The sequence below is a fragment of the Pygocentrus nattereri genome, chromosome 3 (genome assembly GCF_015220715.1).
Source record: "Pygocentrus nattereri isolate fPygNat1 chromosome 3, fPygNat1.pri, whole genome shotgun sequence".
In the NCBI taxonomy this organism is placed as follows: domain Eukaryota; kingdom Metazoa; phylum Chordata; class Actinopteri; order Characiformes; family Serrasalmidae; genus Pygocentrus; species Pygocentrus nattereri.
This window is the reverse complement of record NC_051213.1, coordinates 14244284-14271303: the sequence shown is the minus strand read 5'-3', so window position 1 is coordinate 14271303 and position 27020 is coordinate 14244284. Positions and strand designations below refer to the sequence as shown.

Below are 27020 nucleotides of genomic sequence, written 5' to 3'. Positions count from 1 at the left end.
TCCAGGGGTGCCCACAGGGGTTTTGCACACTGCGTGCTGCTATACATAAATAAAATATGTATGTATTCACAACTAAACCTTTTGGTACCCCTGTAATGCACACTCACTCATGAAGATGGACACAAGGCCACTCATGGTGTTGAAAACTTCCCTGAGCAGCTTCATTCCACCTTTCTGTTGTGTGGCTGAACACGGTGCACACACACACACACACACACACACACACAAATATACGTACCCACGTGCCTATTTGGAGCCCACAATGCTACAGAGCTGAGTACATCAGCCCCTGCTAGCGTGCATAAATCTGCACCCCCTACACATTCATACACACACATTTATCTCGGGAAGTCGTTTAGCACGCACAACAAGCCGACTGTCGCGTGCCCAGCAGATGTTAACCACCCAGAGGGAGAAGACGCGTGGGAGAAAACAGTGGATTATTTTGGTCAAAGACAAAGTTGAGTTGTTTACTGCCCCTCCAAATCCCAAAGAAACCATTAGGTGTTTCTGTTGGTTCCTACTGGTTTTGTAACATGTGTAGGATTTTTTTTAACAGGTTGACATCACAATGAAAAGGATCCTACTGGTTTACCAGGTGACCAGTGGCTGATCCTAAATGCATTTGATGGTTTCGTATTGGGATCTAAAGGTATTCTACAGGAAATGAATGGTCTCTATTGGAAACCATTGAGTTTAGGTTTTAATCCTAACAGTCCTTTTTCACCAGCCTCCATTCTCATCTGACTGATAAGTCACAGCAACTAGTGCTCATATCCGGGCCAATTAAAGCCTCGTGCTCTTCCAGTTTCTTCAAGAACCTTTTCGCTTGCGCAGAGACGCAGACCAGTCGAAATGAGTGGTGGTGAAAACAGTTCAAGGCATTGAATAGAGAGCCGCACACTGACGTTACAGCAGCAGCAGCAGCAGCCACGCGCAGAGAGAGAGAGAGAGAGAGAGAGAGAGAGAGAGAGAGAGAGACAGAGACAGAGAGAGAGAGAGAGAGAGAGAGAGAGAGAGAGATAGAGAGAGAGAGAGAGAGAGAGAGAGACAGAGAGAGAGAGAGAGAGACAGAGAGAGAGAGACAGAGAGAGAGAGAGAGAGAGAGACAGAGAGAGACAGAGAGAGAGAGACAGAGAGAGAGAAAGAAAGAGAGAGAGAGAGAGACAGAGAGAGACAGAGAGAGAGAGACAGAGAGAGAGAGAGAGAGAGACAGAGAGAGACAGAGAGAGAGAGACAGAGAGAGAGAAAGAAAGAGAGAGAGAGAGAGACAGAGAGAGAGAGGGGGGAACCGAGCCTGCTATTACATCCATCACAACAGCTCGCAGACGCAGCCCTGCGTCGAGTCCAACTCACCGCGTGCCTGTAGCACCTGTGCACAACTTTCGCTGGAGTCTGTGTGCGTGAGCGCGCGCCAGAGTTACAGCATGCTCCGCGCTTGGCAGAGACGCTCCGACCACGTTTACTCGGCTTCGATTTAAATGCGCTGAACGGGGTTTTCTCTTTTTTTCGTTTTCATTTTTGTTGGAAAGACGTCGTTTCTCAGCTGATGCGAGACCCTCGCCGTCTTCGGAACGATGTGGACCTTACACGACAGTGCTGGATTGGTTTTCTTTTCCTGTTTGTCCATCCAAATCGGATTTTCTCTGCAAGGTAAGCACGACGTTTCGAATGGAGACTTTTCTGAGCTCATCTTTCCCATTTTTGTTTCGACTCAGCGCGTATTCTCTGTTCTTTTTCTTTGCCGCGTCCGCCTCAGCGCTCTCCGGGAAGCCGTAATGATGCGAGAGCGGTGCGAGAGCGGTGCGAGAGCGGTGCGGTCGCTATATAAGCTATTGCATTTTAACGCGCGGGGACTGTGGACTTTTTCACCAGCTCCGTAATTAGCAATAACGTACAACTGTTGATTTGGGAGAGCTCGACAGTTAAGACTCAACGTCGGTGGCGAATCGTGTTCCCTCGTGTCGTTAATGATCGCGCGTGAGGCGTTTTCTTGGCTAACTCCTCGACATTAAACGTAAGGGAATAACTTTGAAGGGGACGCGATGCGCGACCTGCATTTCAAGTGGCGGAGCTGCAGTAACGGGGCTTCGCTCGGGCTCGATCACACTGCGGGGCTTTTCAGCACCACGGACAGCTCCGCAAACCCACCTCAGCTATTCCACAAACGCACGAGCCCATAAAGTGACTCTGACGGCGACCTCACCGCCATAAGCACCGTCGTGTTTCTGTAGTAAACTCAAAGGCGGTAAAAGATGAGGAACGACAGCGGTCCGTCCTCATCCCCCCATAAGACCAGTCGCTCCCCGGACAAAGTCGAGCTTTATCTGCTCAGACAGTATTTCAGTGATGTTTTTAGTGCTTGACTGCATGTGGCGTCTGCTCAGGTCTCCGCTCTGTAACTAATAAACGACGGGCATCGGCGCAACAGCAGGTCAACTGTAGTTTGTGCTCCACATTATTTGATGGAAGGTAATTTAACGCCCACCTCTGCTTTGCAGGAAAGTTTACGGATCTGCCTTCCAACATTACTGCGAGAGAGGGACAGAACATTGAAATGGCTTGTGCCTTTCAAAGTGGGACATCTTCTGTTTACTTGGAGATTCAGTGGTGGTTCATACGAGCTCCCGAGGAACCGAGCACGAGCGAGGAGGATGAGGAGGAGACGGAGGTAATTGCGTTTTCAATAAGGAGCTACGCACAGAGCTGTGCTTATGGTGGTCTGTTCCTGCCCATAACCCAGCATACAAAATTCAGTATAGCAGTGATAAGGATGTTCCCCAAAAACTGGACAATTGGAATAAAAGGAGGGAGATGAACGTCATTTACAAACGTCATTTTCTCATTTATATATATATATATATATATATATATATATATATATATATATATATATATATATATATATATATATAAAATATATAACAAATTTCTTCTTTAAATAATGTATATGTGGTAATATCTAATACTGCTGATTGCAGTAATTGTCTGATTTGTTTGGCGTGAGGTTTCTAGAATGCCAGAATGGCACTTTCAGAGCTGTGGTGCAGAAAGGCTTTTAACTGTATGAACAATCTTGACTGTTGAACCATGTCTCATCGTGTCCTGTTTTTCTGTTTGCCAGTGCCTGCCAGTCTGTTGCATTCTGTACTGCTATTATACACAATTACTTTTTTGATAAGAAAAAAAATAGGACACGCGCACACACACACACGCACACACACACACACACACACACACACACACACACACACACTTCAAATTCCCATCAGAAGTACAAATACAAAAAGCACAAATGATTCACTTTTCAACATCAGAATAAAAAAAATAAAAAAAACAGAAAACTGTTATTTAACAGGACTTGCACTGTTAAATAACAAAGGCTTGCACAGAATTAGATAAAACTGCATGTTATGTAGTTTGTCCACTCTTTGCCTTTTGTATAACTTCCATTTTTTGGGAGACGTACCTTCAGTAAAAAAGAAATCTGCTAGACTATTTAAATATATTTTGCAGGGAAGTTGGTTGAATTTTTTTGCTTCTCACAATCCACATAATACCAAACACATTCAGTGATGTTGAGGTCTGGACTCAGGTTTGGTCAGTCCATTGTTTTGAGAAACAGCTTCATTGTTTGATTGATTGTTTTCTTTTTTTCTTTTCCTGTTTATTTCCTTTTCTCAACATTGGCCTCTTAGCAGCTATACATCCTTTCAGACTAGTGTTGAGTTGTCTTCTCACAGTGGGAGGATGGACAGAAACACCTGTGGATGTGTTCAGAGCTGAAGCAACAGTGGAGCTTGATTTTCTCCTCTCCCTCAAAGATGAAAGCTTTAAGTGCTGTTTATGTCATGGTGACAGTTTGATGGCCTACAAGGTGTTGCGCAGTTGATAGGAGCCCCATTTTCTCTTCCAAGTGTACTGTCTTATATCGGATATCCCCTGAAAAAACAAATAGCTTCCACCTAATGTTTGAATGGAAATTAAATACATGCAAAATAAATACATTTTAACATAATGAAAAAGGTAACAGCTGCTTTCAAATAATGTAATGGAGATATAAGAAAAAACGGAGATATAAGGTTTTTAAATACATGAACCCGTATATTTAGCTGCTTTGAAGCTCTATCAAAGCTGTTTTGTTGTACAAATGACAAATGTCAGTGTGATTCAACCTCCATGGTTCTCACTAGATTTAAGACTTGCCTGGTCTTGAGAATTGCTGTGACACACTCGCTCTGAGGCAACTGGTCTCATTTTGAAGGACAGGTTGTTGGACTGAGGCATATCTGGAGATGGCATCTTAGGCTCCGAGCACGCTTATTAGTGATGGCATTGACTGAATGACAGCAAGTTTGTGTCTGACTATCCGAATCTTTGTGTTTTTAAAGAAGCCGCTTCTGACACATCCATGACAACGGAGCAGGAAGACTAGACACACGAGGAGAGTAGCGTGTGACATGTTGCATGTTTATAAATAAAGCGAATTTGAATCTGTTGTCAGAATTATGCCACATCATGTCTGAGACTGAGTCATGGCTTGCATCTTTCCCGAGCGAGGAGATACTTAACCTAGTCACAATCCTGCATAAGCACGCTCAGCGAATGCCGTAGCCTGTTATGACATTTCTGTAAGTCATCAAAGGCCGTGCTTTATCACAGGAGAAATTGCCATCAGTTGCACTACAGTTATACTACCACCACCTGATTCCGTTAAGCGTTCAGTCAATTGGTATACATTTAGAGGCATTTGGCAGTTTGTCATCGTTGACATTAAATGTAGACATCCCTCCTTTGATGTGTTTTTCTTCATCCAGTCTGCACAATGAGGTGAAGAAGGCCCTTCCCAGCCTCCTAGACAAATCTGCTGGGGTTTAATACCACTATTACTGCACTATTGTTGTCACTCATCATGCACATATTGCCAAGCCTTTGATCCACAGCTTCTATCAATTTCGGATGTGGAATGACAATGGCTGCTGTGCAGCGTGTGGCGTCGTTCATTGAAACTCATTCTTTTCAGAGTAGCACGCTTCAGATGACAGGCAGCTGGGTCCCTGGTGAACTGGGGGGTCTGACGAAAAACAAGGATTGAAGAGATATCCTATAAAAAGACATCCTCGACAAGTCAGTGTAATAAGATGGGTGACTATTGCAAATGGGCTCTGATACGTTACACCGAAAGCACTCACCTCTGAAGGGTACCCATTAAGACTATGCGAATATGAATTTCTGTTGAGCACAGTGGGAAAAGGCGAGGCGGACTGCAGACCCGGCGTCATTGTGTCACAGCATAATGCATAATGGATCTCATCCATGTACCCAGAATCTCCAGGCATCGATTTATCACATCCGTACTGCTGCTGAACACGCTATGTGAGAAATAGAAGCGGAGATCCCTCTGACCTCTCAGTGCTATTAATAACTTTAAATGAAGAAATATGCACATTAGTCGTTCTAACCATGAAGTTAAGCACTCACCCCTCTTCAGAGTGGGATTCTGTTTACTACTCTTTTCCCTGAACCTTCCACAACCATCAATTGCAGCTTCTTTTTCAGTTTTTTTGTCATTTTATTCAGTTCCTTATCATTTCATTGGTTCCAATTTACATGGAATGCGGTTCATAGCTGTTATTACCATTGTAGAGAGAACAAAAAAGAATGTAAATAACAAAGATCCAACCAGTGGAGCTCAGCTTCCCAAAAGCATCTTAGTGCTAAGTTCATTTTAACTGCTACAGGATATAAAAACTCCACCCCTAAGATTATTCGTGTATGTTCAAAGGGAATCTTGTTCTAACATAACTTGATAATATTTCTGTCTCAAGAGGCCACATTTAGTTTTCACCCTTCTGAAAGAATGCTGTGCATAATATGGCATCAGAGGGTTCATCTCAATTTTTAAGCAGTATTTATTTAAAGAGTTAATTTTCTGTTTTTTCTTTATTGTTTTACATTCATAGAGGCTAATCATTCTGCAGCATGTAAAACATTCGACCTACAATTTTGAAATAATAGGGCTTATAATAGACCCAGCATCTCAAAATAATGACTTACTATGTTGAAAAGGAACATAAAGAAAGGAAGTCACTATTTTGAGAAAACTAACTTATTATGTCAAAATGATAACATTTTGAAAAAACAACCAATTATTTTAATGAAGTAAGTGCAACTTTTGAGAAGAAGATAATTATATAATATACAGTAATTAGAGATGTGAAGATAAAATTTAAACAACTTAAGTCATTATTTTGATATAGCAAGTTGATGTTACTTTGAATTTGCTTGATTTGAATGTGCATGTTGGTTCCACATTAATGAAATACACTACATCAGCTCCATTACTGTTGGCAACAGTTGTGTTGATGTAATGTATTTTGGTTACACTTTATTTGGATGGTCCCCCATAGATAATCTACACATACTTATATTATTACCAAACTTACTGGTGAAACTCAGTTGGTTATCAACAACATTAAGGTTAGGCTTAGGTTTAGGAATAAGTGTAGGTTTTGCCACAAGGTTAGGGTTAGGTTAGGGTCAAGTTTAGTTACATTAGTCTACAGGTAGACTTGGCGTCTTCAAAGCATCTACAGTGGACTATCAAAATAAAGTGTTATGATGTTTTAATTATGCGGAACTGATGAACATATTTAAATGAAGTAAATTCAAAGCACAGGGAAGACCCATTAGTGCATTCATGATATGCATGTTATTTGCATTAAGGCCGACCACACAACAGGAGCAAGCCCAGGCTGACTGAATGACACATTAATGTGAACATGCCATTTGGGCACTACTCACATAGGAAGATTATACAGCAGGAGCCTTACATTATAGATAAGGAGTGATTTTCCCAAAAGCATTGTAGCAACAAGTGCATCGTAAATCCTGCCTTAAGATTATTTGTTATCAGTAGACAATGCTTTGTCTGATTCCTCAGTGTTGGGAAATCCTGGCCAGTTGGTAAGTTATTAGATCCTGCAGGGCAGACCCTTATGAAAGGTACTTCATAAGGAAGGTAGGTTTTAATGGGTTAGAGTGTTGTTGAGTGGTGTACCTGAAAAAAGCTGTGCATAAAAGTGCAAAGATGAGCCTTAGGCTTATTGTCCCAGCTGTGTCAAGGCAATGAGATTCAGGTTCAAATCCTCCATGTTGCCAAATGGGCAACAAAGCAGGGTCATTCTTGGAAAGAGCAAGACAAATGACACACCATCCAACTGGGCATCTATAGAGTTGCGCAATTGCCCTCAGAGCATGCTCTAACAACACTTGATGGTGCCATTTTGTCGGTCGGTCATTAACAAGGAGGCTTTGGCAGGTTTTATAAACCTTAGCTCTGTATTGCAGCTAGGAGGAGATCTGCCATACTGGGAATTATCTGTAACTAAAGGATATGGAAAATGGCCAAATTGAATTTTAAAAGGAGTTAAGTGCAGGGAATGCTGCCACAGTTAGTATCTTTCATGTAACACAAATGTAATCAGACTGAAGCTTCGCAGGCACAAAGATATGCTGTGAAAATAATCTGTAGTGCTACATGGGGGTGGCATTGTAAAAAGGTGTTAGCCATTTTGCCATATACTGCTTTATCTTGCTGTTGGGTTTTGCCGCAGAAAGGAGCGCTGTATAGGCCTCAAGCTGAGGATGCAAGTTACATAATGGAAAATTATTGAAAATGACATTTTAATATTCCCTATTTACTAAAGTAGTGGCCATTCACAATCACAGACAAATACAACATCCATCTCTCTGGCTTTCTCTTTCAGCCTAGTCACTGCCCAATTTTCTAGCAAGTTCCCTCCACCAGACAGCTGAAGACAATAAGGATGGGAGCTCAATGAAAGCGCTTGGCTCTGATAACTGCTCCCATCGACCAGCTTCTCATTAAGAAGACACATTGACAATCAGCGTGACGTTACACTGATCGTTCTGTTACCTGTGGATGGGTATTGGGTCTGGATAGAAATGGTCTTTTAATGCTGATCTAGGTCCAGTTCCTTCTTCTATAATTGCAGTCCAGAGCACTATAATAGAAACTATACACTAGAAGATCTGTTTCTGCCCTCCATTGGTTTCACTGACAACATTGTAGTGATTCAAATGACTAACAGCTTTTATGGCCATTAAAATGTTTTTGTCTGCAGTCAAAAATGCCTTTTTCCTCATTTAAGCCTCTGATAAATGAGAAAAGCAGAAATTGAATAGAGAATATACATGTATAATTTTACAGTTGTTAACACTATGATACAAAGCTAACCTGATTTTCAGTGAACAATTTTTAAGGTTCATTATTCTGTAACTACTATGAATAATTTGGTAACTGCTATGAAACTAAAATTTAGTTTTTATGAGAGTAAAAAAAAACAACTCACTGTTCAAGGAGTTGCAGGGATGATAGTATTCATTCATTGACTGCATTCAGTAAAGCAGAGTACAAAAGAAACTTTGTCAGCCAGTCCAATTCACAAATATATACACAAAACAAAGAATAGACAGGGCTGCTAATTGGCACTCCCCTACTGTATGCTCCGGCTTTATATTCTACACACAACTATTACAATATTATTTGAACTCAGTGATATTCATACATACAATATGCACAGCCCACCAGAGAGTTTATGACTACAGGAACGGGAGGCGTTGGTATTGGCTCAAGTTCAGTTTTCCATTAGTTATAAATACTTGGAGAGTTTTTTGTTCCCGGTGGACATTTGTAATGGAATGGATGTCATGGTCTTTGAAAATGGCTGTTAATAGAATGTGAACTATGGATTGCTCTTGGAGGGAGATGTGATTTGCACACATATAGTTTATGATATGGCTTTGAAGAAAAAAGAAGTGCAGGAACAACAAAAAGACAGTAAGCTGCCATTGTTCCATTTTTAGTGTATATCATTTCAGAATTACTTATTTGAAACATTTGGGGGAGCAACAATATACGTGATAAACAGTAATGAAATAATTACAACCCACCCCATGTGGGTAGGCTGAGCAGTAGAGAATAACTATATTGCAGTTTAAAATATAATATGTGATATGATGTGTAAAAGAACAACTCTTATGTTTACAATGTCTTAAATAAATGCTTTAAAGATACTTGAAAATATTGTTTGTTCCTTAGCGCTGCAGTTCTTGGCTTATTAGGATATTACAGCTTTCTCATATACACTATATGTTACAAAGTATGCAGACCCATTAGTAAATTCAGCTAGTATACCTATTGCTGATACATGTATTTAGTTATACACACAGCTTGTGTAATCTCAATAGAAAAGCATTGTCAATAGAATGGGATGCTCTGGAGCAGCTGCACATGAGCCTAAGGTCACCACTCACAATGCCAAGTGTCTGCTAGAGGGGTATAAACTCCCCAGCATTGGGCTGTGGAGCAGTGGAACTGTGTTCTTCCTATTTGTAGAGCACTAGAGTTCGAGTGGCATTTGTGATCCAGAAATCAGTAATCCAACATCAGTAACTGACCTCACTAATGCTCTTGCAACTGAATGCCATCAAATCCTCACAGTAATGTTCCCACATTTAGTGTAAAGCCTTCCCAGAAGGGTAGAAGTTGTTGCTACAGCAAAAGGGCACAAACTCCTTTTGTTACAGTTTTTATACAGTCGTATGCAAAAGTTTGGGCGCCCCTGGTTAAATGACGTTTTATTGATTTTATAAGTGCAAGCTGCAAAATGGAAATACGTGCAAATCCCAAATGCACATTTTATTGCACTTTAATTTTTCCCAATATGTTAAATTCAGCAATAAACAGAAATGGTGCTCTGGCAGAAAAATGCCATGTTTTAGTTTATTAACTGTAGAGGATGAGAGGAGTTTAATCAACAAAAGGAGGAAAATCAACAAAACGTGTCACTTGACCTGGTCAGTTCTCCGACATTTGCATGTGACTGTAGTGTAGGTGCCAGAGATGGTTTATTAGCATAGTGGTTTAAATACCATCATCCCATGATTCATGTTGACTCTATTTTTAAAAAAAAATATATATATATATTTCTGCATTTCTACATGCATTTTTGCGTGACTGTTTGGGTTTTGTCGCTCAAAATTAATGTAAATGATGAGGCATTTCATCCACCTCATAAATGTCATGACGTTTGGCCTTAGTAATCAGAGACTGTGCCAGCATGACAGAGCAAATGTTTGTTCTGCTTGTCAAACACATGCTGGTGCATGTCTGCGCGTCAAAAAGAGCACTGACATTAAAGCGTCATTTTCACTGACAACATGGCGCCCAATACAAATGAAGCTCTGTCATCAGGAAATAGGGCAGCTCTTCTGATCTACACAACAGCATAGAACTATTACCATCTGCCTCAGATTCTCATATAACAGAACAGTAATTAAACCGTTGTCATAAAGTGTTATTCTGGTAAATGTGGTTGAAGTATCAACATATTTAGCTGGTAATGGAACTAGATCTTAGTCTGAGCTAGTACTTGTAGATTGACCTTACTGTGCTGCCAGAGACCCTGACTTGTGTGGAATGGTGTCTTCACAGATATCTTTATAATGTGGTGTGTAGGGGGTGTTTGCTAAAGGGATAAGCTTTGTCTTAGATGCAATCACAGAGAGATGCTCATAGTTCATGGCTGAGGAGTCCATTTTTCTCCAAAAGAGGTCATTAAGCATCAATATAACTCTGCTGTGTTAACTGAGTGCACATGCAGGACTGAATTACCATGGTTCTCAAGAACATGATTCTCTGGGAAGGCTTTGTCCATCCCGGTTTTATTGTCTGTCGTGTTTATAGGAAGACACCCAATAAACCCTGACTTTGGGTGAAAGATAATTTGGTGGCTCCACAGAGTAGATCTTTGCGTAACACTCATGGCCTTGTGACGAGCAAGAGAAAGAGAGAGGGAGATTGAGTGGGCAGAAGGATTGAGGGGGGGGGGATTCAGTGAGCATTCAGTATGCAGTGAAGATGCCAGCAGCATAGTCCAATTCAATTTACTAGATCAAAACAAAAGTTGTTCTCTTTGAAGACACTTGGCACGAGGGCATCCAATTAGTGAATGACTCACATTTGATCCATCCCAGCCCCTGCAAGAACATGTCTGGAACTGCTCTTGCCACAGGTGCAAATGTGTGTGCCCGTGTCCGCTGTGAAGGACCGTTTGAGGTGCCAACTTGATTAAATTCAACTTTGAGTTATATTGCATTGCTTCAGACAATTTTTTTTTGTAAGCCCGAAGAATAAGACAAAATTGTTCTGAACCTTCACACATTGATTACGTTGTGTCAAATTTTTAATCTCTTTTTCACCACTGTTATATTTTCTTATTAAATAATAAAATAAATGCATACATCCTACCACATCATCCAACAATACATCCTCTACATGAATATATTTCAATATTTCAGGCATTTATGCTTACCAAAATCTAAACATATCAGGTGGTGTTACTGTCCAACTGTACATGCAGATTGAGTGCACTATTAAAATGGGAAATTTATAATATAGGATCTATATAAAATCCATATAAAATCTAAATAAATAAAACATTTTGGTATGGCTTTATGTCTGAAACCACTAAATTCAAAACTTGTTGCAAAATAAACAAAATTATTTAGTAAAAATATTCAGCTCATTAAAAAAGGTTTGCTTATAAATTCTGATTTCCTCAAATTTCCACAACTGACAACATTCTTAAAAATATGGTGCTTCAAGGGTTCTTTAAAATAGTGTTTTATATAGATCCATGAACACTCAAAGAACCCTTTGCAAGTTTAAAGGGTTCTTTAGTTAATAAATGTTTTATATAGATCCTTGAACACTCAAAGAACCCTTTGCATGATTAAAGGGTCATCATGAAATAGTTTTCAATAGTTCAGATTGATGGAGAATGTGCTGCAGATGGTTTTGTATAGAACCTTTTGAAAATGGTTCTATAGAGAACTGTCTATAGCACATTCATGCCCATTTTCCATCACTCTGAAGAACCCTGTCATGATGCAAAGAACTCTTTATCCATGCAAAGGTGTGTTCATGATTCTATACAGAACCACGTTCTTTACTAAGGAACCCTTGAAGCATCATCTTTTTCCAGAGTGAACAAAGGACATTTTTGGGCAGAGCAGTGCCTAATAAAGACCCCAAGTGACCTTCATGGTGCAAAACTATTCTAAAAATGTTAATTAATTTCAAAGAATGCATTTATAAATTTAAGGTCAAGGTCAAAAGCTAATTTATAGTTTAATAAAAATATAGGTTTTTTAAAGGTATTTACCACTGCTGTAACATATATAATGTCTGACCCCATTTTCTGGGTGGTAAAATTGATCATTCTTTTCAAAAAATCAATTTATAACATTGTAAAATCTGTAAAAAGGGTCTTACAGAGAAAAACGCCAATCATATTCATTGAAATAACATGTTTTTTTAATTATAATTTGAACGACTAATTTGTCATTGACCCAAATATCACCAGAGCCAGTGTGATGAAAGACTTTTCTCTCTATAGAATTTCAGACTCACAGTGTAAGCTCATGAATATGAATAAAGCCAGCAACTAGCTAGACTGCCCACGGAAGGCAACAATGCACAACCCAAGTAAGCAAGACTATGCCTGACAAAAATTCACAGCGGTATAATTAAATAAAAAAAGCTTCCATTACATTCAATATCTCTGATTCCAAAAGCATTCACTAAAGACTTATTTAGCTGGAAAAGGTTTTGAGTTTCATTTTATAAGGATCACAAAATAGGTAATATTTCATTGTTATTCTCATTCCTACATCACTGCATCCTTATATACTGAGACCACCCTGGAGAACGATGCGCGACCTCGGTTTCCTGTGCTCCACCATAACACATATTCTGTATCTGAGTAGCCCTCAGCCCTCTTCCATAAAGGGATGAATTAGGAGCCAGTTGTGACTCTTTGGAACAGAAGCCTGTGGACGGCTGCCTGCGGCCGTAAAGGAGATGAGTGCCCACACATAAAAGTGGCAGATTAGATTAAATACAGACGGGTTCGCTTGATGTGTGGGATGACTTTGACCCCCTTCTGGGTTTAGCCTTCTGCCCTCTGGTCTGCCAACGGGCTTATCTCCTTTCATTCCTGCCACCAAATGAAATGCAGTCACTCAAGAGGGCTCCGGTTGACACATCCTGCTCAGATGGAACTGCCACACTGTTTTGATTAAGGACGTCGATCTGGAGCTCTAAGTGCCACTGTGCTTCATTGTGAGAAAGTCATTTATGGAGGTTAGGAAAAGCTTATTGTATTGAGTGGCAGTCGTTGAGCACTGATTAAATGCATTGTGTATATCTGTGGGTTTGGAACAGCTGTGTTGATGATCATTGATAAGCTTTTCGTACTTATGTAATATGCTTCAGTGCCATGAACAAAATGTAATGAATAGTCCCACCACATGCAGAGCAGAGAAAAATAACTGGGATATACACAAACTTGTATTACATATATAAATGAACAGTTCTCATCATCTCCCCATTCTTTTCCCAGTCACTAGACTTCATGAAAAAGAACAGAAATGACTAGTTAGTAAAATAAATGTGAAGGCTGTACTACAGAGAGCTTTTATTCAATCATGTTGACAACTTAGCTGTCAGTCACAATGACCTCTAGATACTCTGGCACTGCAGAAAAATGTAATGCAGTTTTTCTTTCAGTTATATACCTTGTACGAAACATCAACTAGTGTTCTGGTAGTTCAAGGTTCTGTCCGTTCTTGAAGACAATCTTTATGTTTGTACACTGGCAGTTGGTTCAACAAACCTTCCATGATGTGAACACTTTGTTGCATTACAAGGCTATAAAACGTGTGTTTGCACAGACAGTGAAGGCCTGGTATATTAAACCTTCTGTGGTAGTTTCAGGGGTAAAGCAAATGCATTCTGTCCATGTGTAATGTACGGTACTGTGCAAGTTCTTTCATTTTCATTCAAAAGAGTCCTTACATACATGTTATTTGTCATTCAGCACCAGGGAGAAATTATAACAGGAATTGCATTGAAGCCTAAACAAGTAAACATAATATCAATGTTTCAGTAGTTATTGTGTAATTTGCCTTTATTATAGCTTTCATTATTCTCATAAGACTTACTTTCAGTTTTTTGAAAGAAACCTGCAGGGACATTTTCTACACCTCCAGTCTTGGAAGTTTAGTCTTAGAAATTGATTGCATTTTCTGTTTTTTACAATCCAAGTATTCCCAAACACATTCAGTGTTGCTGACATCTGGACTCTGGGTTGGATCGTCCATTGCTCCAAGTAAAGCAGAGCTTGGTTTTCTCCTTTCTCTCAAAGATGAAAGTTTTAAGTACTGTTTATCAGATGGGGACAGATTTGGTGGACTAACAGGTCTTGTACAGTTGTTAGGAGTCCCATTTTCTCTTTAACTTTTAATAACTCTTGTTTTGGGAATTCCTGTTTTTCACTTATTTTCCTTTTACACCCCCCCCCCCCCCCCCCAATGTCTGTTTTAACCAGATTTTAAATACATTTTTAAATAAAAATAAAACATTTACATATTTCTATATGAAACCAGTTCACAAGCCTAACCATGCACTTTATACACCATGTGGAAGGAAATATGGATTATTTGGAATATGGGTTTCTCTCCCTCTTGAATATCCATTTGAGGGAAGATTGCAAAAAACAGGCAGAGATATCAGAAGTGTATCTAATTATATACTCTGCTTGGTTTAGTAACACTTGGGTAACTTACTGTGGCTTACTGTAGATTTTCCTCTGTCTTTTAAAATCAGACATAAATTAGTGACAAGTCTCGGATGCAACCATGCAAACATGACAGGACATTACTGGACTGGCCCTTTTGGCATTGATTAAGTTCTATCACCATTGCAATACAGTGATTATGAAAGTAAGGGACTCTGAATGATTTAAACAAGCAACACTTTGAAGCTTGCAGACTCAAACCTTTTTTAGGTGTATGAAAGAAGTCATATCAAGTGCCAGAACTCCTTGGCTTGAAGCATTGTTGTCCTTCCACAGGATGATTCTGTATTCATGAATAAGGCATGTAATGAAAAGTTAATCACAGGTAAACCTATTCCTTTTTGAAAGAGTGTTTGATTTCAGACTCTGTTGTCAGTAGCTCAGCAATGCTGAGCCCAGATTTCCACAACTACAAATCCAGAGAGCCACATCATCGTAACTTAGTGTGGCACAACTGATTCAGCTTTTTCAGTAATCAAGGCATGTCTTGATTTGAACCAGACACATTACAGAAAAACTCCAAACATAACTCTAGGACTATAGTTTGATAAGTATGCTCCGCAGGAACAAGCTAAAAAGCTTGCAGGCAAACTACAGAGCCTCAAAATACATGAAACGGTATACTTTTGCATGTGTAGAATTATTATATTATTTATTTTTTGTTAAATATACATGGTTTTAAAAGGCACATATCCTCGATTTTCCTTGTGTTCTGTTTTTGTTCCCTAGGGGCCACTTCTGTTTATATGTATGTGGTTTTATGAACCAAATACAGTCATAATAATAACAGTCAATCTTCATCCTTTAGAATTAAACAGGCTGTGTGTGAATAACCACCTGATTCTGATTGACAGCCTCGTATTTTGTCTTATTCAATGTCAAGACACTTCTTTCAACTTCAAGTGGGTGGAGCTAAACTGCTATAGGCTGAATTGGCTGTTATCACTGGCTTTCATTACAAAACAAAAACAAATCAAAACAGCCTGTTTTTGAAGTTTAGTTTCTATATGTGAACTGTATAGACTGGGGAATAAGCAAAACTTGATTTGATTGTCCATTATATGGATCCTCTAAAACAACTGTTTGCTTTTATCTTACAGGCACATATTTTATCATGCTGTAGCAGAATTAGTTTATGCAAAGTGTCTTCACTAAATTTCCTAATTTTTTAGATTACAAAGATTGATACCTTTTTGATGCAATTCACAAGTGACTGAATTCCATGCAATTCATTGTGTTTGAGTCAAATTGCAGGGATTGTATTCAAATTCAAACACTTTGCATTGAACAGCACCTGAAAAAAGTATATTTAAAAGACTCAGCTTGTCTTTACAAAGGCCTACAGAAACCCTGCCCTGTGTCATATTGACTTGCTTTTGCAGACCAGACAGTGAGGTCAGGGATCAGTGAAGACATATATACTGCCACAAAAAAACTGATAGAGAAAGGAAAAAAAAAAAAAACTGACCATGCTGGAGGGAAGGATGTAGACCGAAACCACTCAGAATCTGAGTGAAATAATTCATTTCAGGCTGTCAGTCATGGGCAGACAGGATGTCTAGTTCAAGGCTGAGGCTATCAATCATATGAGGTGTCTCCCTCACCATACTGAGCCTCATCTGCTGATCTTAAACGACCTCATGTAGGACTAACACTGTACCCAGTGTGGGGTGCACTAATGCCTGCTAGCAACGTGTAGTAACTAGTAAGCAACATTACACATTAACAGATATTTGACAGAATTAAAAAGAATTTGCCCAATGATTTTGCAATAGTTATGTAACTTGCTGAAAACGTATATGTTGTAGGTCACAAAGTTGATCCATTTCAAATAGTGATGTGAATATAATTTTGGCAGAGTTTCACTACTTGTCACCCTACTGCCCACACTTTTGATACCTCTGGTATTCATGCAACACATGGCACAACTTGTTCTTGATTCTGCCAGCTCAGAAAGCCTACATCTTCCCACTACACACATGAGATTAATTCAGCTAGGAAGCTAGCTTGATATGTGCTTGCTTTATTTAGAGAAAAATTAAAAAATAAAAAAACTATGAATTGCATTTGGCACATGGATTGGAATCATTGAGATGCTTTGAGCAAGTACTTTGAAAACTTCTAAGTAGAACTGCATTTCAACAGTGTTTCTACATTCACTGTCAAATTTCAACACTGATCCAATGTTGTATTGGTGCTTAACACTATTTGGATAGCTCAATCAAGATGCTTTGTTGATGCCCAGTATCTTTAAGTAACATTGAACTAAATATTTGTTAAATGCAACTGAACTTGAAGTTGAGTGTGGAAGATTTTCTTTACCCTAAACCTAACGCTAACCTTAACCTCATGGCAAAGCCTACACTTACTCCTTAACCTAACCCTAAAAATAATGTTGTTGATACTCAAGTGAGTATCCTAAAAAGTTGTTGATGATTAAGTATCTGTTGATCATCTACAGGGGATCATCTAAATAAAGTGTGTCCTAAAAGTATTTTTTAAGAACGTTCTTTTACTGCTACTCAAAGTGAATGTTACTCTATTGAAATTCTTTTGGATGAATCATGTCCTTATAATAGTCATCCAAAAAAATGAGTGGAGAAACATTCGTGCTTCTCCTTTCCCTGTGAACTCTCTATTGTTTATGAAGCGTCAATTGCATTTAGGATCAAACCAAAAGCGAGGCCTACCTTTTCAATAATGCAGCACATAAACGTTCATACATTATCAAGTTAAAAGAATAAAAAACAGTTTCTTTTGATGCAGCAGATTGTTCAACTAAATTTGGGTGATTTTATTATGCAGTTTTAACTCTAACACTAATTTCCTATGAAGCCTAATCCTACTTAAGGCAATACTTTCTAACACTCATGGTATCAAAACTGCCATCATTATTTCCCTGTATTCATACAGAGTTGTATCTGCATGGCTCATTAAATTCAACCAGGCATTTCAGATGTTCAGAAGTATTCAGGCAGTCTTTATTGCAATCAACTACTTTATGGTGCATCCACTACTGACACAGACATTTACAGCTTGTATAATCTCCATAGACAAGCACTACCAATACAATGGGACATTCTGGACCTTAATGTATGGTCACCATGCCGTAGCATTGCACTGTGAAGCAGTGGAACTGCCTTCTATGCGGTGATGAACCACTCCAGAGAAGGAGTTGTACTGACATTTGTGATCTAGAACCAATCATCCAGTATCAGTACCTGACCTCACTAATGCTCTTGTGGCAGAATGCAATCAAAACCTATTGGAAGTTTTCCAATATCTAGTAAAAAGCGGTCAAGAGTAGAGGATGTTACTGCAGTGGAGTTGAACTGTGGAGTCTCTTTTATACCCTTGGTATTGGAAGAAACAGATGAGCAGGTGTCTACATACTTTTGGACTTATAATGTATGCGACAGCTGTTCCTTTGTTCTATATATCTTCGCCCTCTACTTTGCTCTAAGTCATTTACATCAATAAATGTAAACCTCTCTCTATCTTCCTTTCTTATGGCCTTGATTTGAAATTCATAATGCACGCAGTTTAAGGTTTCATGGTCCAGCCATAATCAACACTATTTCTCTGAGCTTCAACAAGCTTTCTTGATGTGATGAGTTAGTTTGTATACTGCCTCACATGATCCAACAATACATCAGCACATCACAGAATTGTTCTTTGTGTAGAACACAGCGTACCCCTTGACAATACTGTGGTTACATCTGCCATCTAACAACATTCATTATGTTCAGAGACTGAACTCTGAGTTATACCTCTTCCAGTGCACCATGGATGTCTTGGCAGCAAGGACTGACTATAAAAAAGAGTTTGAAGAAGGATTGACTATAAAAAAAGAGTTTGAAGACCTACTAAAAACTGAAAGCATGCAACTGGGGAGATTACAGATGGTGAAAGTAAGCATAAAATATTGACAATGGTGGAATACTTCAGAGCTGTACCTGGCCTTTGAATCCACCCTATTATTTGCAGATCATTTGGGACAATTCTGAACATATTTAACAAGTGAACACAACAGAACGCGGCAGCAGCAAGCAGCTTTGGACCAGACTTTCTGGATGCGAGACAGGCCATGGTTTTAAAAGGGTAATTAATGTAGCATCTTTAAAATATAATTAGGAGAGCTTTTCTGGGTTAATATTCTCCATTAAGACAACAGAATCTAAACCACAACAAATCTAAACATATTAAGGTGAGTACTGCATTGACAAACCAGCCTAGCAGTACGACGCTGATCACGAGAGATAATTGTAGTGCAATCAGCCCAGATAATTGTCATTAACCGTACATCTTGATGTGTGATTACTTGGAAAAAACTGCTTAAGTGCATGAAAGAACTTAATTAGCTATTATCTCCCTGGTCTCAAAAGTGCAAGTCCAGAGCTTGCTCGTCTTGCATTAGTTGAGCTTGTGTTGTGAATTTTTGCAGATGCACACACGTTTGTTTCATTACACAGAGCCCTAAGGTCGTTAAGAGAGAAGAGGAGTATGTTTAGCATATGTCTACTCAAGCAACGGCTGTGTGCTGCTTCTGCTGCATTTCATCTGGTCTAGGGTTTGCTGAGCCCCTGGCACTGCCATTACAATGCATCTGTGTTCTTTTCCTCATGCACAGGGCAAAGTGCAGCAATAGAAGAATATACTGAACTTCAGCCAGCTTTAAAAAGAAAAGAGCAACATATCCAACAGATATTGGGAAAGCGATGCAATGCTTATAGCTTAACATCCACCGTTGCATCCAGTCATGCCCTTGTTTGCTTTTTATTCTTGCTAAAATAAATAAAAGGATTCAAAACTATATTAAAGATGGATGGAGTGGAAAGCAAAATTTCATGGAAATGAAGTGCATATGCTACATGACCGTGGCCATTCATGGGAGTTATGTCTATATTTTATCATAAATGATTCCATTCTCCTTCTTTGACATTAATTTAGAGCAGAGACCCTAGAGCCTCATGCATTATGCAAAATAATCACAGGGGCACCTTTTACAAGAAGTCAATTTTACTGAGCACGAAGAATGACAGGGTGTTCTGAAAGGAGTGTATTGTGAAGAGGAAATGATCAGAAATGGTCCAGCAAAAACGTAAAAACTCAGGTGTGGTGGCTCCATGAGTAGAGATGAATTTGAATGTTGGTTCAGTCATGAGCAAGTTGGTATCATTATTTGAAACTTAAAATTATATTTCATTTCTCAAGTCTGACAAAATGTATTTGTTTCACCTACAATTTTCATCAGATATATCACATGGCATAATATGTTACATGCATGAAGTAAAACAATCAGATATGCCTTTCGGATACCAGAGGGTCCTTTTTCCACACCAGCACAACAGAGGCTAATAGCAGTGTGTTGAACTCCCAATGGAATGCTGGGAGGATTGCAATTGGAAATTCATTAGATCACAATCAGGTTAATTGTATTTGTACAGAGTGGGCAGCTATTGGAGGCCTGGTTTAAATGAGCGGCATTTTATAGCATGCAACTTGATGGTAAGTTCCATGGAGCTAATGGAGATAAAGTACACCACTTAAGAGGAAGTGGGATAGAATAAGACTCAGGATTTTTTTGTACTTCTTGCAGTATATGATGTAGCCTCTTAGGTGCCTAACTTTTATATAAATGCTGTTAGCTGTACTTGCTCTATTGTCAATTCTCTTTCTTGCCCAGCCTTCAAAAGCTGACTACCGAATAAAGTTCACTGCAAGTCATTTCACAAAAGTCCTCCTCTCTTTACCTTTTCAGCTCTTGTTTTAAAACACGGAGAATCTAATAGCACTGCATTTGAAAGATGTCCATTTTATCCCCTTGCACTAAAAACCACTGTAGCCTGGTTCAAGTCCGGAGTCAGCAAGACCTCCCTGGGCAGCAATCCATGTGGCATTCATTTCAGTGTCCACTAAAATCAATGTCAGCTTTATAGCTTAGTCAAGTTTGGGATTTTTGGGCTCATGTGAAGATGGACCAATGAACCTATTATTTTTTTATTTACTGTATTTTCTACATTGTTCCCTTGAGATTAAAGCAAAGACATTTAAACCTACAGCTTTCTAGTACAAGGTCAACATCTATCTATTAACAGCTGCCAGGAGCTTTGTCATATATTGTACTTATTTAGCTTATTGTCTGAAGATTTTAAACTTAAACCGACAGAAAATGGCTTGTACGGTACCATCTATTCCTGTGATTGTTTTAACGAACCAATAACATTCCCTTTAGATGTCAAGTAAGAAATGCCTCTTAAAAAGTGAATTCCTCTCCTTTGAACAACAAAAAAATATAATAAGTTCTAGAGTCTTTAAAATATTTACAGGCTGAGTGGGCTTGCAAGTGAGAATTCCAGGCTATAGTTATCCAAGATAAAGGGGGCTGAACTTTTAAAGTGATGAAAACCTGAAGGCAGTCTTTCATGCTTTTGATGCTTCTCTTGCATTCTAGATGGAGCTGATACCAGAGCCTGACCCTGATGATGAAGGAACTAAAATAAGTGTAAGTATGCTTACGGTTTTTCAGACCTTTTACCCCCAATCTTCTTGTTATGACATTGAATGTTTTGTGTAGATTTGTGTTTCGATGTTGTTGGAGGGAAAAAGAACGCTCCATTTTCCCTACAGAAGGCTTTATTCACATCTATCCAATACAATCTTGATGTTCTGTGGTGTTTACCACCTTCGGGCAGACAGCATTTTACACTAAAGTCACGGACTGGCTGCCTCAATATTAGAAGTCCAATAGTTATTTTCTCACATCCATGTAAAATGAAAGGCCAAAACACTGTGAGCAAGTGACAGACTAAACGTTACTTAAACCTTGTCCTCCATTTCATCCACAGACAGTCAAGGTCCAAGGCAATGACATTTCCCACAAACTACAAATCTCACGGGTGAGCAAGAGTGACGAGGGGCTGTATGAGTGCCGAGTCACCGATGCCAACTATGGAGAACTGAAGGAGTACAAAGCCCAGGCCTATCTGAAGGTCAATGCCACAGCCCGCAGAGGACTCGTCAAGAAGACGTCGCCCCTGCACCTGACGGATAAGAAACCCCGTAAGAGCAACTCAGCTTTGGGCCAAGACAGCAACGGCATGAGTTCAGACCAGCGCTCCCAGTCCACCTCTACCTCCCAGTCTTCACAGTCAAAAACAGTCAAACACAGCGCAGGGTCAGGTAAGAGTGGCCAGCTTTTCAGCTTGGGTTTGTGTGTTCGTGTGTATGTTGTTAGAATGGCATTTGTATCTGTTTCACTTCTACAGATATTATTGATCTTTGAATCTATAAGGCACACTGTCACAGAAAACATGAAGTTCATGTAGTATTTCACAAGCATGTGAAAGATTTTTTATTTTGTACCAAAAAGCTGTGAAAGCTGATAAAGAGAATATTACTATTTTGCTGAAATCTAGAGTTGCAATTTCTACAAGTGTAATTCTGTCTTGCACTGCAAAATATAATATCTTGTCAAATAACATTATCTTAAATCTAGTCAATATATCTAATATTTCTTCTGTTGAGATTGCTGTACGCTTATTTTAAGATTAAATTTATTTTCAAACATTGTAGTTGGGTTTTTTTTGGTGTAATTAGTTTTATTAAGTACATTTATCTCACAATATTGGCAGATGATTTTCTGTGTTTTAAGAAATGTGCTTAAAACTAGCAAAATTATTTGCCAATATAGTGAGATAATTTACTTGAGAAAATTACTTAAGTAAAAATGTTGAGAAATAAGCTTGGTAATCTTGTAAATGCACAAATATCTCAAAATAGGAAATATTAGATTGACTAGAAATAAGACAATTTCACAGGACAAGATACTCTTCTTTGGAGTGAGGATAGCTTTGCTTTTGCCTTCAGCTCAACACCAGCTCCACCACTGACACAGCAAAGCCAAGCAACTAAAATCCCATGGAACACATCATCGCTCAACATTGGCCACTAATTCAGTGGAAAAGGGTGATAAAGAAATTGCATTAAAAAAGCTTCCATCATGGAAAACTGAATGTTCCTGATATTTTTGGAATTAAAACATTGTAAACATTGTTAAAGTTTCAAAATCAAAATGTATCATTCATTCTCCAGTCCAGTTTCCAGCATTGAAACTGAGCTGCAAAACCCGCTTTTTTTAAATTCACTGTTTTTGTTACATATGTCTATTTAGCCTACAGCAGTTTAGCCCTGCCCCCTCACACTGAAGTTACATGGGGTGTTTCTTCCTAGACAACTTTTTAAATGAAGCACAATACAGGGCAGACATTCAGAACAGACCATATTTACATATATTATAGTATATGCAACAAAGTTAGCTTGTGTAATGATAAGGGATGAAGACAGGTTGGAAAATGTTCATGAAAAATGAATTTGTTTTGGTACATAGAACAGCATAAATGTTATAAGCAGGGAAAAAATTAAACACACACACAAACACACACACTCACACACACACACACACATACAACACACACACAAAATGTAGGATGTGTAGAACACAGTAGAACAATTCCAATCATGTTGCAACAGTTCTCACACAGGCATTACTTTATGAAATATATAATCAATTTAGGTTACTAATAATGCTTTAAAAGAAAGACTGTCCACTGGTCTTTATTTTATTCATACACAGCTTGAGTGAATAAGTGATATACAGGAGTAAACTCAGAACTAGTGATTCACCATGAAAGCTTTTAACTGAAGCTACCATGACAGATTGCATTAGTTACAAGATTTAGAAGTCAAATTCTGAAAGTAACTTTTGAAATTTAATAGGTTTTGTAATAAGCTTTATATGAACGGCAGCAGAACTCATAAAGGAATTTATAGGAGTGCCTGTAAAGGACTTTACAGGGCCATTTCTGCTGCCAGTAAAAGCCAGAACTCTACTCATCAATTCAATAAACGCAGCATTGCATAAGGCTTATAATGCTGTTCTAAATAGTAAATCTATTACAATCTTTTAGAAACTTGTTTGCCTCAACATTTGGATTCCCAAAAGAAGGCCATAATGTAAAAGTGAGTTGCTGGAGGCCTTTTTCATTAGGCAAGTTTTGACAGTCTTTTAAAAAATAATGACTGGATAAACCTTACGGTGCATTAGGATGTGATTAGAGGAGAGCTGTCAGAGGGAATGTCCTCAAATGAACCTTAAGAACCAAACAAAAGCAACATCTTGATCCATATTGGAACCGACGAAGCGGTTTAGATTCAAATGTTATGTGTTTCAGCGGTACGTGTCAGTAGGCAGCTAGAGTCGAGGTGATTTGTATGTTCCCAGGGACAGCTGGGTATTTCGAACTCTGCTCTAACATGGGCTGAAGTTCTGCATCGACAGAATAGCTGATAGCCCATTTGGTCCCAAGGGGGAATAGCAGACGAGCCCTGTGCTGTCTCACACATACATACTCTCTCAAAAACAGAGAAAGAGAGACAGACAGACAGACATTAGGCTGTACAGAATACAATTTGACAGGCCTGTGCATTCAAAACAGTATTTGAAAGCATACATTACTTATATGGGTAAAATTAAACATGACAACAATAATGAAACAAACACAGAGATCACATTCATAATTACCACTCACTTTAGTTTCTTGAGCTGAAGTACCTTAAGCACTCTTACCCAACTACAACTCGATGGTAAAGCCATCTGTAAGATCAGTGAGCTCTAATTACAGATCATGACATTCTGACACGACTCCCACCTCTCCTTATAGTTAATTGGACAGAGCTGGTTATATATGTATAGATGCAGTGTGTAATCGGTGGGCTCTGAGACCATTTCAGCCCCACGTAAAAACAGCCCGCAGGAATGATTAATTATTCTCCACAAAGAGGAGGAGGAGGAGGAGGAGGAGGAGGAGACAAAGAGAAGCTTGAGCCCAGTGCAATTGCGTCTCCTCCACGATGCTCCTGTTCACTTGATCACTGCGGGCTAAATGAAATCTGGCAGGGAGGAGCAGAGGGTCGTGAGCCTCCATCTCTCGCGCTCTTTTTTTCTTCCTCTTCCTCTCCTCCTCTCTTTCCTGATATTGAACTTGGCGGAGAGAGAGACTCCCCAGACACCTTTCCTCTCAAAGAACCGCTGCGCTTGGTCTGAAGGAAGAATCCCATAAATGTCACAGTGATTTACTGAAAATTTCATTTTCCATTTCCTCAATGTTGCCTTGTTATTAGGGGTTTTATGGCTAAATATACAGCCTCTTCACTCTCCCTCTCCCTCTCCCTCTCTTTCTTCTCTACCTCTCACTTTCTCTTCTTTAGTTTTTTTTTTTACAGGTATGTAACAAGTTTATGAGATCTGCTTTGATGTTTTTAGGCCACCTATTTTAATTCCACTGTTCAAAACAAGGAGCAAAAAATGCGAATAAATAACTGCAAAAACAAAGATCAAAAATTAGAGTGCCCATTGCCCAAAGAGAACCCAGCCTCATTCTTAGTCAACAAGCTTTCTACCTTAATAAATGCATGAATTTAATTGCCTATTCTTCACGCGATGATTCTTCCAATGCAAATTCATGGCTGGTTGCTCCAGTTTATGAGTCCCATTAAAAAAATCTATTAATTCACTCCCTCCTATGTAAAAATTTCATGATCATTCATAAATCACCTCCTTACACAATGTGTTGAAAAAACAGTGCGAACATACTTCCGTAGAACAATTACTCATTCGGCAAATCCAAGTACGTTTCCCCAGTTTTCCCACTAAGCCCTCCTGCTGCCATGCATGCAGGGATGTAATGTGGTGGCGACTCTTGCACATTCAGTTATCACCCTTGGAAAGTATGCAGGCTCAAAATTGAGGCACTGAGAAAATGTAGGTTGTGTTGCACGTCGTGACAGCTAAACAATGCAGACGATACATAAAAATGAATGAAAAACACAGAACTGTAATTTTCTGTTGGTAAGTAAGAGGAATTGGCTTGGCTTAGCTGACATAAAATGAAAGGGTGTCCCGTTCACTAACCTGCTTCATGACACAAGTGTCACTTCCTTTTATGAAACAGGAATGACAATTTAAATGGAGATTGCCTGTCTTCGCAGTTGTCATAAAGTAAGGTTAGAGCTCCAAAAAAATAAAAAATAAACAAAAATCTTAAAAATGAACCACACGTTTTTCAGCGTGATGTGCTGACGAGGTCAGATGAAGCCCTTCCACTACAGCACTATCAGCATTGCTAGACGCTCAGATAGATGAGATCCTAACCCATGTGCTTACTGGCAGGTTTTTCAGTAGCGGCTCTCTCTGCATGTAGTGAATGGATTCCGAAATCGTTTAGGTAAAGACAGCATCTTGACAGGTCAGGTCAGTGGTAGGGATTTACATAAATCCCTATTCGTGTCAGTTTAATGGACATTTGATTTTTGCCTTGCGAGGCCTCCTAAGAGGAGTGAAAGGCTTTTACATTTATTTGAGGTGCGCTCTTCCTTATGTTCTCACCCTGTGAACAGAAGTGTCAGAAACTTATTTTGCCTCATGATTTTCCATGATTATCTGCCCAAATGGCGTTTTATTGATTTTCAAGATGAAAATCGGTGCACGTCCTCTACACTGAACACACTTCTGCACATTTTAATGCATTGCTATTTGTTGCTTTAGCCCCTTAAAAGGCAAAGGCCCTTCTTATTACACAAGTCTATAACCTAATAGCTCAGGCAGTTTGCAATAAAATCTCTGTAGTGAATGATAAACCTTGGTATGTAATAAGCCTGGGATTTTAAGGGGTTAAACATATTGGGAAAAATAAAACAGTGTCCTGTGCAAAGGTTACAGCACATTTTATACTTAGTTTTAGTTTTTTTCCCAGCAAATAAATAGATACTGTCCACTAAAATAAGCAGAAAAATCTCATATTTAAGTCTATTCTCAGAAGAAGACAATATCAACTAACGTGATTTGACCAGGCCATTCAAACTTTTGCATAGAACTGTACAGTATCTCTCCACAATCTTAAAAAGAAAGGTGTAGCAAAGTATTGCCTGGAGTGCTGCCAAAGAGGAACCACTTTCAGTACTCAAAATCACTCAACGGATAGCTCTTTGCTAAAACATTTTTGTAAGTGCAGCATCTGAAGCCCTGACTTGCAAATGCTTTAAAAACTTGACAATATCCACAAAAATGTGCAAGTGGATCCACTAACAGGGTCTGCAGAAGATTCTCTCAAATCTCAAATGAGCAGAATAGCACATGCTGTCCATTGTGCCTTAATGAATATGCACTTTGGGGTATTTATTTAAAAATGTGCAAAATATGGGGAGGTTTCAATGCAAGCACAGTAATTTAGCACC

At 39.0% G+C, this 27020-nt stretch overlaps 1 protein-coding gene across 1 annotated transcript in view; it reads left to right on the top strand.

The window, feature by feature from the left end:
* Nucleotides 1–1284: 1284 nt before the first annotated feature.
* The window catches only part of vstm2a (V-set and transmembrane domain containing 2A), a 28082-nt gene continuing 2346 nt past the window's right edge, over nt 1285–27020 (top strand). Inside the window, exons 1-4 of the mRNA XM_017704214.2 lie at nt 1285–1653; nt 2502–2671; nt 21181–21231; nt 21575–21908. Of these exons, the coding sequence (XP_017559703.1) occupies nt 1578–1653; nt 2502–2671; nt 21181–21231; nt 21575–21908 (631 nt within the window). The 5' untranslated portion in view covers nt 1285–1577. The remainder of the gene's footprint in view (nt 1654–2501; nt 2672–21180; nt 21232–21574; nt 21909–27020) is intronic.